Source organism: Agelaius tricolor, unplaced genomic scaffold (genome assembly GCF_023055355.1).
Source record: "Agelaius tricolor isolate 1412-34295 unplaced genomic scaffold, bAgeTri1.0.p SCAF_144, whole genome shotgun sequence".
Classification (NCBI taxonomy): Eukaryota; Metazoa; Chordata; class Aves; order Passeriformes; family Icteridae; genus Agelaius; species Agelaius tricolor.
In genome coordinates, this window is record NW_027269404.1 from 53,979 (window position 1) to 67,349 (window position 13,371).

General features: G+C 58.6%; 2 protein-coding genes across 5 annotated transcripts; both read right to left on the reverse strand.

Annotated features, from left to right (window-relative positions):
- DNAJC14 (DnaJ heat shock protein family (Hsp40) member C14) lies at window positions 1-7,339 on the reverse strand. 3 transcript variants are annotated; one of them, XM_071420482.1, is made up of 7 exons: window positions 7,183-7,339; window positions 5,280-6,740; window positions 5,092-5,198; window positions 3,674-3,793; window positions 2,178-2,338; window positions 719-821; window positions 1-288 (listed from the first exon to the last, which is right to left on the reverse strand). In XM_071420482.1, exons 2-7 carry the CDS (start codon window positions 6,711-6,713, stop codon window positions 81-83), a joined length of 2,133 nt encoding a protein of 710 aa, XP_071276583.1. In that variant the 5' UTR covers window positions 6,714-6,740; window positions 7,183-7,339; the 3' UTR covers window positions 1-80. The 3 variants fall into 3 exon arrangements, with proteins under 3 accessions (XP_071276583.1, XP_071276582.1, XP_071276581.1); XM_071420481.1 differs by having other exon boundaries at window positions 7,055-7,339; XM_071420480.1 differs by having other exon boundaries at window positions 7,096-7,338.
- A 496-nt stretch (window positions 7,340-7,835) lies between these two features.
- Window positions 7,836-13,203, reverse strand: PYM1 (PYM homolog 1, exon junction complex associated factor). 2 transcript variants are annotated; one of them, XM_071420484.1, is made up of 3 exons: window positions 13,119-13,203; window positions 11,548-11,641; window positions 7,836-10,505 (listed from the first exon to the last, which is right to left on the reverse strand). In XM_071420484.1, the coding sequence occupies exons 1-3, from the start codon at window positions 13,147-13,149 to the stop codon at window positions 9,512-9,514; spliced, it is 1,119 nt and encodes a 372-aa protein (XP_071276585.1). In that variant the 5' UTR covers window positions 13,150-13,203; the 3' UTR covers window positions 7,836-9,511. The 2 variants fall into 2 exon arrangements, with proteins under 2 accessions (XP_071276585.1, XP_071276584.1); XM_071420483.1 differs by lacking the exon at window positions 13,119-13,203 and having other exon boundaries at window positions 11,548-12,554.
- Between the last annotated feature and the right edge of the window lie 168 nt (window positions 13,204-13,371).

A 13,371-nucleotide genomic window follows, 5' to 3' on the forward strand; every position in this document is an offset into this window, starting at 1 on the left:
GAAAAAAAAATAGATTTTTTTTATTCCAAGCCCTTTTTTTTGTTTGTTTTTTTGTTTTTTTGGGGGGGGTGGGAGTCTCCTCAGCGCGGCAGCGGCCGCCGCCCCTTCTTCCTCCTCTTGTGCTTTGTGTCCCCCCTGGGGGGACCCCCCTGGGGCTGGGGGGGTCCCGCAGCCCCGGGTGGGGCGGGGAAAGCCCCCCCGGCCTCCGGGCCTGGATTTCCTTGGAAAACGCGGGCCAGGAAATCCTGGAGGTCAGCGGGGGACGGGGGGCTGCCCTTGGGGGGGGCCCTGGGGGGAGAGAAAAAAGGGGTTGGGGCATGGCTGGATGTACCTGGGCACAGCTGGATACACCTGGGCATTCCCTGGATGTACCTGGGCACACCTGGATGCACCTGGGCACACCTGGATACACCTGGGCATTCCCTGGATGTACCTGGGTACCCCCTGGGCACTGCCTGGGCACAGCTGGATGTACCTGGGCACAGCTGGATACACCTGGGCATTCCCTGGATGTACCTGGGCACACCTGGATGTACCTGGACACCCCCTGGGCACACCTGGGCACACCTGGATGTACCTGGGCACACCTGGGCACCTTTGGAACCTCCTCCCCCAGGACTGACCGTTGGCATCTAGACCCTGGTCACCCTTGGGGACACCCCAGGACACCCTTGGGGACACCCTTGGGGACACCCCAGGACACCCCCCCAGTACTGACCGCTGGCGTCCGGCCGGCGTGGCTGTCCTGGCACCGAAGGACAGGTGGTAGGGGACACGGTGGCTGTCCGGGGAGATGGCCACGCGCTGGCAGCCCGCCCACTCTGGGGACAGACAGGGGACACTCGGTCATGGTGGCACCAGTCATAGTCGTGGTGTCCCCTTGGGCATGGTGACACCAGAGAGGTCCCCAGGATGGTCATGGTGGCACCAGGGACACCCCATGGATGGTGACACCATGGACCCCGGGTCATGGTGTCCCCTGGTCATGATGGCACCAGAGACCCCTAGGATGGGCATGGTGACACCAGAGAGATCCCTGAGATGGTGACACCAGGGACCCCTGGTCATGGTGACACCAGAGACACTCCTGGGATGGGCATGGTGACACCAGAGTGACCTGGGCATGGTGTCCCCTTGGTCATGGTGACACCAGAGGGGTCCCCAGGATGGTGACACCAGAGAGGTCCCCAGGATGGTCATGGTGGCACCAGGGACACCCCAGGGATGGTGACACCATGGACCCTGGGTCATGGTGTCCCCTGGTCATGATGACACCAGAGACCCCTGGGATGGGCATGGTGACACCAGAGTGACCTGGGCATGGTGTTCCCTTGGTCATGGTGACACCAGAGAGGTCCCCAAGATGATCATGGTGTCCCCTGGTCATGGTGGCACCAGGGACACCCCAGGGATGGTGACACCATGGACCCCGGGTCATGGTGTCCCCTTGGTTATGGTGGCACCAGGGTCACCCTGGGGATGGTGACACCATGGACCCTGGGTCATGGTGTCCCCTTGGTCATGGTGACACCAGAGAGGTCCCCAGGATGGTCATGGTGTCCCCCTGGTCAAGGTGTCCCCCTGGTCATGATGACACCAGAGACCCCTGGGATGGGCATGGTGACACCAGAGTGACCTGGGCATGGTGTCCCCTGGTCATGGTGGCACCAGGGACACCCTGGGGATGGTCATGGTGACACCAGAGACACTCCTGGGATGGGCATGGTGACACCAGAGTGACCTGGGCATGGTGTCCCCTTGGTCATGGTGACACCAGAGGGGTCCCCAGGATGGTGACACCAGAGAGGTCCCCAGGATGGTCATGGTGGCACCAGGGACACCCCATGGATGGTGACACCATGGAACCCGGGTCATGGTGTCCCCTTGGACATGGTGACACCAGAGAGGTCCCCAGGATGGTCATGGTGTCCCCTTGGTCATGGTGTCCCCTTGGTCATGGTGGCACCAGGGACACCCCGGGGATGGTCATGGTGACACCAGAGAGGTCCCCAGGATGGTGACACCAGACACCCCCAGAGATGATCATGGTGTCCCCTTGGTCATGGTGACACCAGAGAGACCTTCGTGTTCATGGTGTCCCCTGGCCATGGTGACCGCAGGGACCCGCTGGGATGTGTCCCCCCCGTTCTGTGTGTGCCATCCCGGTGTCCCCTCACCGGTGACGTCGTAGATGTGGCCGTCCATGCGGGCCAGGTAGGTGACCTTGAGGCCCAGCAGGCTGGACTCTGCCCACAGGTCACCCTCTTCGGCCGCGTGCCACCCCCCGCACGGGCCACACCAGCGGCCACCGCGCGGGTCCCTGTCCAGCTGGAACCGCCTGTGGGGACATGGGGACATTGGGGACATTGGGGACATTGGGGACACTGGGGACATTGGGGACACGGGGACATTGGGGACACTGGGGACATTGGGGACACTGGGACATTGGGGACATTGGGGACATGGGGACATTGGGGACATTGGGGACACGGGGACATTGGGGACATGGGGACATTGGGGACATTGGGGACATTGGGGACATTGGGGACATGGGGACACTGGGGACAATGGGGACATGAGGACATTGGGGACATTGGGGACATGGGGACATTGGGGACATGGGGACACTGGGACACTGGGACACTGGGGACATGGGGACATTGGGGACATTGGGGACACGGGGACACTGGGGACACGGGGACATTGGGGACATGAGGACATTGGGGACATGGAGACATTGGGGAAACCCCCAGGGCACAGCAAAAGGATCCCTGTCCAGCTGGAACCGCCTGTGGGGACATTGGGGACACGGGGACATTGGGGACACTGTGACATTCTCAGGGACAGTGGGGACACTGGGGACATTGGGGACACTGTGACACCCCCAGGGACACGTGAGACCCCCAGGACACGACGTCACCCCAACCTTCCAGGACATGGTGTCACCCAAGCCCCCCAGGATACGATGTCCCCCCCAGTGCTGTCCTCACTGTCCCCAGTGTCCCTGCAGTGTCCCAGGTGTCCCCATGGTGTTCCCACGGTGTCCCCACGGTGTCCCCACCTGTGGTGTCCCCCGCAGTGGGTGCAGCCCATGGCGTCCCAACTGTCCCACAGTGTCCCACAGTGTCCCCACAGTGTCCCAGGTGTCCCCACAGTGTCCCCACGGTGTCCCCACAGTGTCCCCATGGTGTCCCCACAGTGTCCCCACCTGTGCCGTCCCCCGCAGCGGGTGCAGCCCATGGTGTCCCAACTGTCCCACAGTGTCCTGCACTGTCCCCACTGTCCCTGCACTGTCCCTGCAGTGTCCCCACTGTCCCTGCACTGTCCCACAGTGTCCCAGGTGTCCCCAGGGTGTCCCCATGGTGTCCCCACGGTGTCCCCACCTGTGCCGTCCCCTGCAGCGGGTGCAGCCCATGGCTGTCCCACAGTGTCCCCACTGTCCCTGCACTGTCCCTGCACTGTCCCACAGTGTCCCAGGTGTCCCCACAGTGTCCCCAGGGTGTCCCCAGGGTGTCCCCACGGTGTCCCCACCTGTGGCGTCCCCCGCAGCGGGTGCAGCCCATGGCTGTCCCACAGTGTCCCCACTGTCCCACAGTGTCCCCATTGTCCCTGCAGTGTCCCAGGTGTCCCCACAGTGTCCCCATTGTCCCTGCAGTGTCCCAGGTGTCCCCACCTGTGGCGTCCCCCGCAGCGGGTGCAGCCCATGGCGTCCATGGCGTCCCTGAGCTCCTCCTGCAGCCGGCCCAGGAACGCGCCCAGCACCCGCGCCAGCTCCCCCTGCGCCAGCTGCTTCCTGCGACCCAAAAATGGGGAATTACAGCCCAAAATATGGAAATTGGAACCCAAAATATGGGAATTTCAACCCAAAATATGGGATTGGCACCCTGGAAAATGGGATTTATACCAAAAAAAATGGGATTTAAACCCCAAAAAATGGGAATGACAGCCCCAGGAACGCGCCCAGCGCCCGCGCCAGCTCCCCCTGCACCAGCTGCTTCCTGCGCCCAAAATATGGAAATTGGAACCCAAAATATGGAAATTGAAACCCAAAATATGGGATTGGCACCCAAAAAATGGGATTGGCACCCCAAAAATGGGAATTATAACCCAAAAATTGGGATTTATACCAAAAAAATGGGAATGACAGCCCCAAAAATGCACCCAGCGCCCGCGCCAGCTCCCCCTGCACCAGCTGCTTCCTGCGACCCAAAAACGGGGAATTAGAGCCCAAAATACGGAAATAGGAACCCAAAATATGGGATTGGAACCCAAAATTTGGGATTCCCACCCCAAAACCTGGGACTCCCACCCCAAAACCCGGGATTTCCACCCCAAACTCATGCCTGGTACTCACGCCGCCTCTCGGGGCTGCTCACCTGCTCCCACCCCAAACTATGAGATTTCCACCCCAAAACCTGGGATTTACACCCCAAAATTTGGGATTTCCACCCCAAACCTCAGGATTTACACCCCAAACTTTGGCATTTCCGCCCCAAACTCACACCTGGTACTCGCGCCGCCCTCTCAGGGCTGCTCACCCACTCCCAGCCTGCCCCCAGCCTGCCCCAAAACCAGGATTTACACCCCAAAATTTGGGATTTAACCCCCCAAACCCCAGATTTCCACCCCGAAACCTGGGATTTACACCCCAAAATTTGGGATTTCCACCCCAAACTTTGGCATTTCCGCCCCAAACTCACGCCTGGTACTCGCGCCGCCTCTCGGGGCTGCTCACCCGCTCCCACCCCAAACTATGAGATTTCCACCCCAAAACCTGGGATTTCCACCCCAAAATATGAGATTTCCACCCCAAAATATGAGATTTCTACCCCAAAACCTGGGATTTCCACCCCAAAATCCAGGATTTACACCCCAAACTTTGGCATTTCCGCCCCAAACTCACGCCTGGTACTCGCGCCGCCCTCTCAGGGCTGCTCACCCACTCCCAGCCTGCCCCAAAACCAGGATTTACACCCCAAAATTTGGGATTTAACCCCCCAAAATATGAGATTTCCACCCCAAAACCTGGGATTTCCACCCCAAAACCCGGGATTTCAACCCCAAACTTTGGCATTTCCGCCCCAAACTCACGCCTGGTACTCGCGCCGCCTCTCGGGGCTGCTCACCCGCTCCCAGCCTGCCCTCAGCACCTTGAACGCCGCCTCCGCCCGGGGGTCGCGGCTTTTATCGGGGTGCACCTGCCGAGACACGGCCCTCGATGTCCCCAAAACGTCCCCAAAGCGTCCCCAGCCCTGCCGGGGGACGTCCCCAACACCCACCAGCACCGCCAGCCTCCGGTACGCCCTCCGCAGCTCGGTGTCCGTGGCCGTGGGCTCCACGCCGAGCACCCGGAACGGGTCCAGCTCCTCCTCGGCCACCTCGGCCATTGTCACCAAGCGCGTCACCTCCTCCTCGCTGTCGCCACCGCCACCTCCGCGGCTCGCCCGCCGCCGGAACCGCTCGCCCAGCAGCTCCCGGCAGCGGCGGAGCCCCGCGGAGGCGCCGCGGAGGAAGGAGCGGAGGAGGAGGAGGAGGAGGAAGAGCAGCGCCAGGAGAGCCCCGAGGAGGCGCAGGCAGAGCGCGACCCCCGCCCGGGCCACCCGCAGGGACCCTCGCTGTCCCCTGGCGGTGTCGCCGGGGTCGTCGCGGCGTTGTCGCCGGGGGGCGCCGGGGTCCTCCGGGGGTCGCCGGTGGCGGCAGCCGAGGCCGCACGGGAGGTCCCGGGAGGGGCTCGGGGGAGCGGCCGGGGGGCACCGGCAGCCGCAGCGACCCCCGGGGGAGGGGACACGGCCGGGGCTGGGGACACCCTCGGGGCTGGGGACACTCCTGGGGTTGGGGACACCCTCGGGGCTGGGGACACCCTCGGGGCTGGGGACACTCCTGGGGTTGGGGACACTGCCGGGGCCCCCGGGTTTGGGGACACTCTCAGGACCGGGGACAGTCCCAGAGCTGGGGACACTCTCGGGACCAGGGACACCCTCAGGGCTGGGGACACTCCCAGAGTTGGGGACACTCTCGGGACCAGGGACACCCTCAGAGCTGGGGACATTCCTGGAGCCGAGGACACTCCCGGGGTTGGAGAAACTCCTGCGTTTGGGGACACCCCAAGGACCAGGGATGCCAGCAGAGCTGGTGACACCCTCAGGGTTGGGGACACTCCCAGTGTTAGGGACACCTTCAGGAGTGAGGACACTCCCCGAGTTGGGGACACCCCCGGGGTTGGGGACACTCCTGGGGGTCCCAGGTTTGGGGACATTCCTGGGGTTGGGGGCACCCTCGGGGGCACCCTCAGGGTTGGGGACACTCCCGGATTTGGGGACACCCTCAGGGCTGGGGACACCCTCAGGACCGGGGACATTCGTGGAGTTGGGGACACTCCCGGTGTTGGGGACAGTCCTGGAAATGGGGACACCCTCCGGGTTGGGGACACTGCTGGGGCTGGGGGCACTCTCAGGGACACCCTCAGGGTTGGGGACACCCCCGGTGTTGGGGACACTCCCGGGACCGCGGTCGCCGCCAGCCCCGGGGACAGGAATGTCGCGCTCGCCGCTCTCGTCGTCCTCGCCCCCCGCCGTGCCGGTACCGGTGGCGCTGGTGGCACCGGTGGCATTGGGGGGGCGGCCGCAGGTCCCGTTCCAGGCGGCGCTGGGGCCCCCCCCGGGCCCGGGCCCGCTCCCCCCGGGCGCCGCCTCCCGGTACCGGGGCCGCTCCATCGCTCCGGGCTTAGGTCACGGCCATCCCTGGGACAGCGAGGGGAGAACGGGGTCAGGACCCCAGGGACCGGCACCGGACACCGCGGAGAGCCCCGGAGGGACCCCCGGAACGGCACCGGGACCCCCCAAAATGGATCCGGAACCCTCAGAACGGCCCCGGGACCCGAGGATCCCCCGATCAACCCCCGCGATGGCCCCGGTAACCCCGAAATCCGGTCCCGGGGACCTCCTGACCCCCCTGAACGGAACCGGGACCCCTGAACCGGTCCCAGGACCCCCCGGACGCTCGGAGTCCCGGTACCGGGGGGTTCGAGGGTGGTTCCGGGGGGTTCGGGACTCACCACGCCGGTACCGGGAGGATTTCGGGAGGTTCGGGACTCACCACGCCGGTACCGGGAGGGTTCGGGGGTGGTTTCGGGGCTGGTTCCGGGTGGTTTCGGGGCTGGTTCCGGGGGGATTCGGGACTCACCACGCCGGTACCGGCGTGGGGTGGGGGGGGGGGTCGCGCCGCCGCCCCCCCCCGGGTCCCCTCACGGCCGCACTTCCGCTTTCCGCCCGCCGCCGCGCTGGCCACGCCCACTTCCGGGGTGGGACAGCACGCGCGAGCGGCGCACTCCTTAAAAGGCAATGGCCACGCCCCTTCATTGGCATAAGTCTGCCCTTAAGTGGACATGGCCACGCCCCTTAAAGTATTGTCAACGCCCTTTAAATTTGCATAGACACGCCCTTTAAATGGCTAGATGCACACTTCTTAAAGGGGCAACGCTTCTTAAAGGGGCAATGCCGACGTCCCGTCACCGCGGTGGGGCCCAGCGCTCCCAGTTCCTCCTCCCAGTGCTCCCAGTTCCTCCCAGTGACCCCTCCCAGTGCTCCCAGTGACCCCTCCCAGTGCTCCCAGTGACCCCTCCCAGTGACCCCTCCCAGTGCTCCCAGTACCCCCTTCCAGTTCTCCCAGTACCCACCAGTGCCCCCTCCCAGTGCTCCCAGTTCTCCCAGTGCCCCTTCCCAGTTCCCCCAGTTCCTCCTCCCAGTTCTCCCAGTCTGGGCCCTCTCCTGGCCCTCCCCCTCAATCCAGCCCCCCCAAAATCCCCCCCAAAATCCCCCCAAGGACCCCGACCCCCGTTGGGTCTCTGCTCTTTTATTCCTCCACCGCTCTGAAAAAATGAAAGCAAAAAAAAGACAAAAAAGAGAAAATTTGGGGAGGGGGCGGCGACACAGAGAGGGGGGAGGGGCACGGGGGGGAGGGGGGGCACGGCCCCGTTTTTGTGGTTTTTCACCCCATTTTTAAATCCCATTAAAAAGAGGGAGAGAAGTCGGGATGAAGGAGATGAAAAGAAAATCAAATGGAATAAAATTAAGGGAAAAAGGGGGAAAAATTAAATGAAATGAGGAAAAAAAAAAGAAAAAAATTAAAATAAAAAATTGAAAAGAAGAAAACCAAACCAAACAAAAAAAAAAAAAAGAAACAAAACAAGAAATAAAATAAACAAAAATAAATCAGTAAAATAAAATAATAAAATAAAAAATCAAAATAAAAATAAAACAAAATAAAAATTAAATTAAAATAAAATAAACCAAAAGAAAAGTGAAAAAAAAATTTAAAAGAAAATAACAGAAAAATAACATCAAACAAAATAAAATAATAAATGAAATAAAATTAAACAAAATAAAATAAAGCAAAATAAAATGAAAATAAAATGAAGTAAAACAAAAGAAAGTAAAACAAAATAAAGTAAAATAAAATGAAATAAAGTGAAATAAAGTGAAATAAAATGAAACCAATATAAAATAAAATGAAACCAAAATAAAATAAAATGAAATAAAATGGAACAAAATGAAATAAACTAAACTAAAATAAACTAAACAAAAATAAAATAAAACCAAGCAAAGTAAAACAAAATAAGACAAGAATAAAATGAAAAGAAACCAAAATAAAATAAAATGGAAGAAAATGGAAGAAAATGAAATCAAGTAAAATAAAATAAAGTAAAATAAAATGAAATAAAGTAAAATAAAATGAAATAAAGTAAAATAAAATTTAATTAAATTAAAAGAAAACAAAATAGAACAAAGAGAAAAAGAAAAGAAAAATAAAATAAAAATAAAATAAAATAATAAAATAAAATAAAAAGGAAAGAAAATTCAAAGAAAATTAAAAGAAAATAAAATTAAAAGAAAATAAAATTAAAGGAAATAAAATAAAAATAAAATAAAATAAAAGGAAATAAAATAAAAGGAAATAAAATAAAAAGAAAATAAAAAGAAAATAAAATAAAAGGAAATAAAATAAAAAGAAAATAAAATAAAAGGAAATAAAATAAAAGGAAATAAAATAAAAAGAAAATAAAATAAAAGGAAATAAAATTAAAGAAATAAAATAAAAAGAAAATAAAAAGAAAATAAAATAAAAGGAAATAAAATAAAAAGAAAATTAAAATAAAATAAAATAAAAGGAAATAAAATAAAAAGAAAATAAAATAAAAGGAAATAAAATAAAAGGAAATAAAATAAAAATAAAATTAAAATAAAAAAAAATAAAATAAAATAAAAACAAAATAAAAATAAAATAAAATAAAAACAAAATAAAATAAAAATAAAATAAAATAAAAACAAAGTAAAATAAAAATAAAATAAAAACAAAATAAAATAAAACTAAAACAAAATAAAAAATCAAAACAAAATAAACCCCAAAATAAACCAAAAAAAAAACGGAAAAAAACCCAAAAATAAATAAAAAAAACCTTTAAAAAAATCCAAAAACAACCCCCAAACCCCTCCCTCCCCAAACCCCAGCCCCATTACGAGTCCAGCTCCAGCGCCCTGAGTTCCTCCTCCAGCGCCCTCCTCCGGCCCAGCTTCTCCAGCTGCTCCCGGCTGGGCTCGGCCAGCGCCCCCCGCTCCAGCCGCAGCTGCAGCTCCTGCACCTGGCGCAGCTTCTTCCGCAGGCTCTTCATGCGCCGGCCCCGCTCCGCGCTGCCCCCGCCGCCCTCCGTGCCCGCCCCGTCCCCGCAATTGTTCCCCGAATTATTGGGGTTATCGCCCGGGGTATTCCCGGAATTCCCGCCGGAATTGCCGTGGTTACTCCCGAAATTATTCCCAGGATTGCTCCTGAAATTCCCCCCGGAATTCCCGACGTTGCCGCCCAGATGATTGCCGGAATTATTGCCCGATTTAATCGCGGGGTTTTCGCCGGAATTCGCTGAATTCTTCCCGCAATCTGCTGAATTCTTGCTCGAATTCTTCCCAGAATCTGCTGAATTCTTGCTGGAATTCTTCCCAGAATCTGCTGAATTCTTGCTGGAATTCTTCCCAGAATCTGCCGAATTCTTGGTGGAATTCTTCCCAGAATCTGCCGAACTCTTCCCGGAATTGCTGCTCGGATTCTTCCCCGAATCTCCAGGATTTTTCCCCGAATTCTTGCTGGAATTTTTCCCTGAATTCTTGCCGGAATTCCCGGGGTTTTCCACGTTTTTCTCCCCTCCCGCTGTCCCTCCTCCTCCATTGTCGCTGTCTCCTCCTCCTCCTCCTCCTCCTCCTCCCAGCCCGATTTTTTCCAGCTCCTGGCTCAGTCCGTCCCCGTGGTTTTCCCGATCTTTTTCCTGCTGCTGTTTCCTTTTCTCTTTGCGTTTCAGGTTCCTTCGGGCGCTTTTGGATAAAGCTGGGGAGGGGTCGCAGCCCCCCTCGGGCCTCCCGGGGGTCCCTCGGCCCGGCGGGGAAGGGGCGGGCTCGGGGTTTAAACCCGGCGGGAGCTCGGGTTTGCTCCGGAAGAATTTCACGTATTTGTTCTCGTAGCTGGAGGCGGGAGGGAGGGGGAGAAAAAGGGGAAAAAAATCAAAGTAAAAATGTTAAAAAATGGTCAGGGGGTTTTGGGGAGGGGCGTGGAGGGGTTTGGAGGGGTCCTGAGGAGGTTTGGGGGTAACAGGAGGGGTCTGGAGGGATCTGGGGGGGTCCTGAGGGGGTTTAAGGGTGACAGGAGGGGTTTGGAAGGGTCCTGGAGGGATCTGAGGGGGTCCTGAAGGGGTTTGGGGGGTCCTGAAGGGGTCTGAGGGGGTCCTGAGGGGGTTTGAGGGTGACAGGAGGGGTTTGGGGGGGTCCTGGAGGGGTCTGGGGGCATCCAGGAGGGGTTTGGGGGGGTCCTGGAGGGATCTGGGGGGTCCTGAAGGGTTCTGAGAGTAACAGGAGGGGTTTGGGGGGGTCCTGGAGGGGTCTGGGGGCATCCAGGAGGAGTTTGGGGGGGTCCTGGAGGGGATTTAATGGGTTTGGGGAGGGGTCCTGGAGGGGTCTGGAGAGCTCCTGGAAGGGTTTGAGGGGATCGTGGATGGGTCTGGGGGCATCAAGGAAGGGATTTGAGGGGTTTAGGGGGGACAGGAGGGGTTTAGGGGGGTCCTGGAGGGGTTTGGGGGTGTCCTGCAGGGGTGATGGGGGGTCCAGAGGGGTATGGGGGGGACAGGAGGGAGTTTGGGGGGGTCCTAGAGGGGTTTGGGAGGGTCCAGGAAGGGATTTGAGGGGTCTGGGGGGGACAGGAGGGGTTTGGGGACACCCTGGGAGGACCCAGAGCCAGGCCTGGGTGAGACCCAACCCCTCCCCACACCCTGGGGACCCCCTGGGACCCCTCCCCACACCCTGGGGACCCCCTGGGACCTCCTGGGACCCCTCCCCACACCCTGGGGACCTCCTGGGACCTCCTGGGACCCCTCCCCACACCCTGAGACCCCCCAGGACCCCCTGGGACCCCTCCCCACACCCTGGGGACCCTCCAGGACCCCTCCCCACACCCTGGGGACCCCCTGGGACCCCTCCCCACACCCTGGGGACCCCCAGGACCCCCACTCACACGGGCACCTCCTCCTGGGGCACGTAGCCCTCCTTGACCCGGCGCTGCTTCCGCCAGGTCCCGTCCGGGCGCTGCGTGGAGGGGATGTACCTGCCTGGGGACAGCGTGGGGACACCATGGGGACACCGTGGGGACACCGTGGGGACAGCATGGGGACATCGTGGGGACACTGTGGGGACAGCTGGGGACATCATGGGGACATCATGGGGACACTGTGGGGACAGCTGGGGACATCATGGGGACAGCGCAGGGAAACCGTGGGGACAGCTGGGGACACCATGGGGACACCATGGGGACAGTGCAGGGACACTGGGGACAGCTGGGGACAGTGCAGGGACACTGTGGGGACAGCTGGGGACACCATGGGGACATCATGGGGACACTGGGGACAGCTGGGGACACCATAGGGACAGTGCAGGGACACCATAGGGACAGCCCCACAGACCACAGGGACTTTGGGACACCGTGGGGACAGTGCAGGGACATGGGGACACTGTGGGGACAGCTGGGGACAGCCCCACAGACACCACAGGGACTTGGGGACACTGCAGGGACACGGGGACAGCATGGGGACACTGTGGGGACACCTGGGGACAGTGCAGGGACAGCCCCACAGACACCACAGGGACTTGGGGACATTACAGGGACACTCAAGGAACACAGGGACAGCTGGGGACAGTGTGGGGACACCCCCACGGACACCAAGGGGACACCCTGGGGACACCCTGGGGACACCATGGGGACACCATGGGACATGGGAACATCCCCAAAGACATCGTGGGCATGTGGGGACATCCTGGGGACATCCAGGGACACCACGGGGAGACACGAGGACTCCCTGGGCCACCCTGGGGACACCCCTGGGGTCACCCACGGACACCAGGGGGAGCCTGGGACACCCCCCCAAAATCCAACCCTCCCTCAGAGACCCCAAACCCCTCACGGGGACCCCAAACCCCTCACGGGGATCGCCAAGACCCCTCCCCAAATACCCCGGGACACCCCCAGGCCCCTCACGGGGGTCCCAGGACCCCCCCCCAAAGCCCCTTTGGGTCCTTCCCGACCCCGAATCCATCACGGGGGTCCCAAGACCGCCCCTCACAGACTCCAAACCCCTCATGGGGACCCCAAAAACTTCACGGGCCCCTCCCCAAAACCCTCGGTCCCCCTCCCCTCACAATCCCCGGTCTCCCCCCCCCCCCCCAGGCCCCTCACGGGGGTCCCGCCCCCTCCCCAAATCCAACTCCCCCCTGAGAGACCCCAAACCCCAAACCCCAGAACCCCAAATCCCTCCCGGGAACCCCAAACCCCTCACGGAGACCACGAATCCTCCTCGGGGACCCCAAACCCCTCACGGACCCCTCCCCAAAACCCTCGGCCCCCCGCTCCCTCCCAGTCCCCGCCCCCCCTCAGGCCCCTCACGGGGGTCTCGCCCCCCCCCCAATCCCCCCCTTTAGGCCCCTCCTGCCCCCGCGAGCCCCGCGCGGGTTTGGGAGGGGTCCCGGGGGTCTCGGGGCAGCCCCGGGAGGGTCCCGGAGCCCCCCCGGGCCGCAGGGCCCCCCTGCGCTCACCGGTCTCGTCCGTCACATAGGGCGTCGCCATCTTTGCGCGCGCGCCGCGGGGCCGCCCCGGAAGTGACGCAAAGGCGGCGGCGGGGGCGTGGCCCAAAAGTGGAGGCGTGGCCAAAGAATGGAGGGTTGGGCAAAACGGAGGCGTGGCCATATATGGGATATGGAAATTAGAGGGCGGGGCTAAGAGCGGAAATGAGCTTGATTCATATGGTAATTAGAGGGCGTGGTTATAGAGCGGTATGTAAATCAGCGG

Excerpts from the sequence above, each read along its gene's own strand:
- DNAJC14 (XM_071420482.1), bottom strand. The coding sequence starts at position 6,713 with ATGGAGCGGCCCCGGTACCGGGAGGCGGCGCCCGGGGGGAGCGGGCCC. Across the intron at positions 822-2,177 it reads CCACATCTACGACGTCACCG|AGTGGGCGGGCTGCCAGCGC; the intron begins GTGAGGGGACAC and ends GTCTGTCCCCAG. Across the intron at positions 289-718 it reads ACGCCGGCCGGACGCCAGCG|GGCCCCCCCCAAGGGCAGCC; the intron begins GTCAGTACTGGG and ends CTCTCCCCCCAG.
- PYM1 (XM_071420483.1), bottom strand. The coding sequence starts at position 11,741 with ATGATGTCCCCAGCTGTCCCCACAGTGTCCCCACGATGTCCCCATGCT. Across the intron at positions 10,506-11,547 it reads CCCCAGGAGGAGGTGCCCGT|CTACGAGAACAAATACGTGA; the intron begins GTGAGTGGGGGT and ends TCCCGCCTCCAG.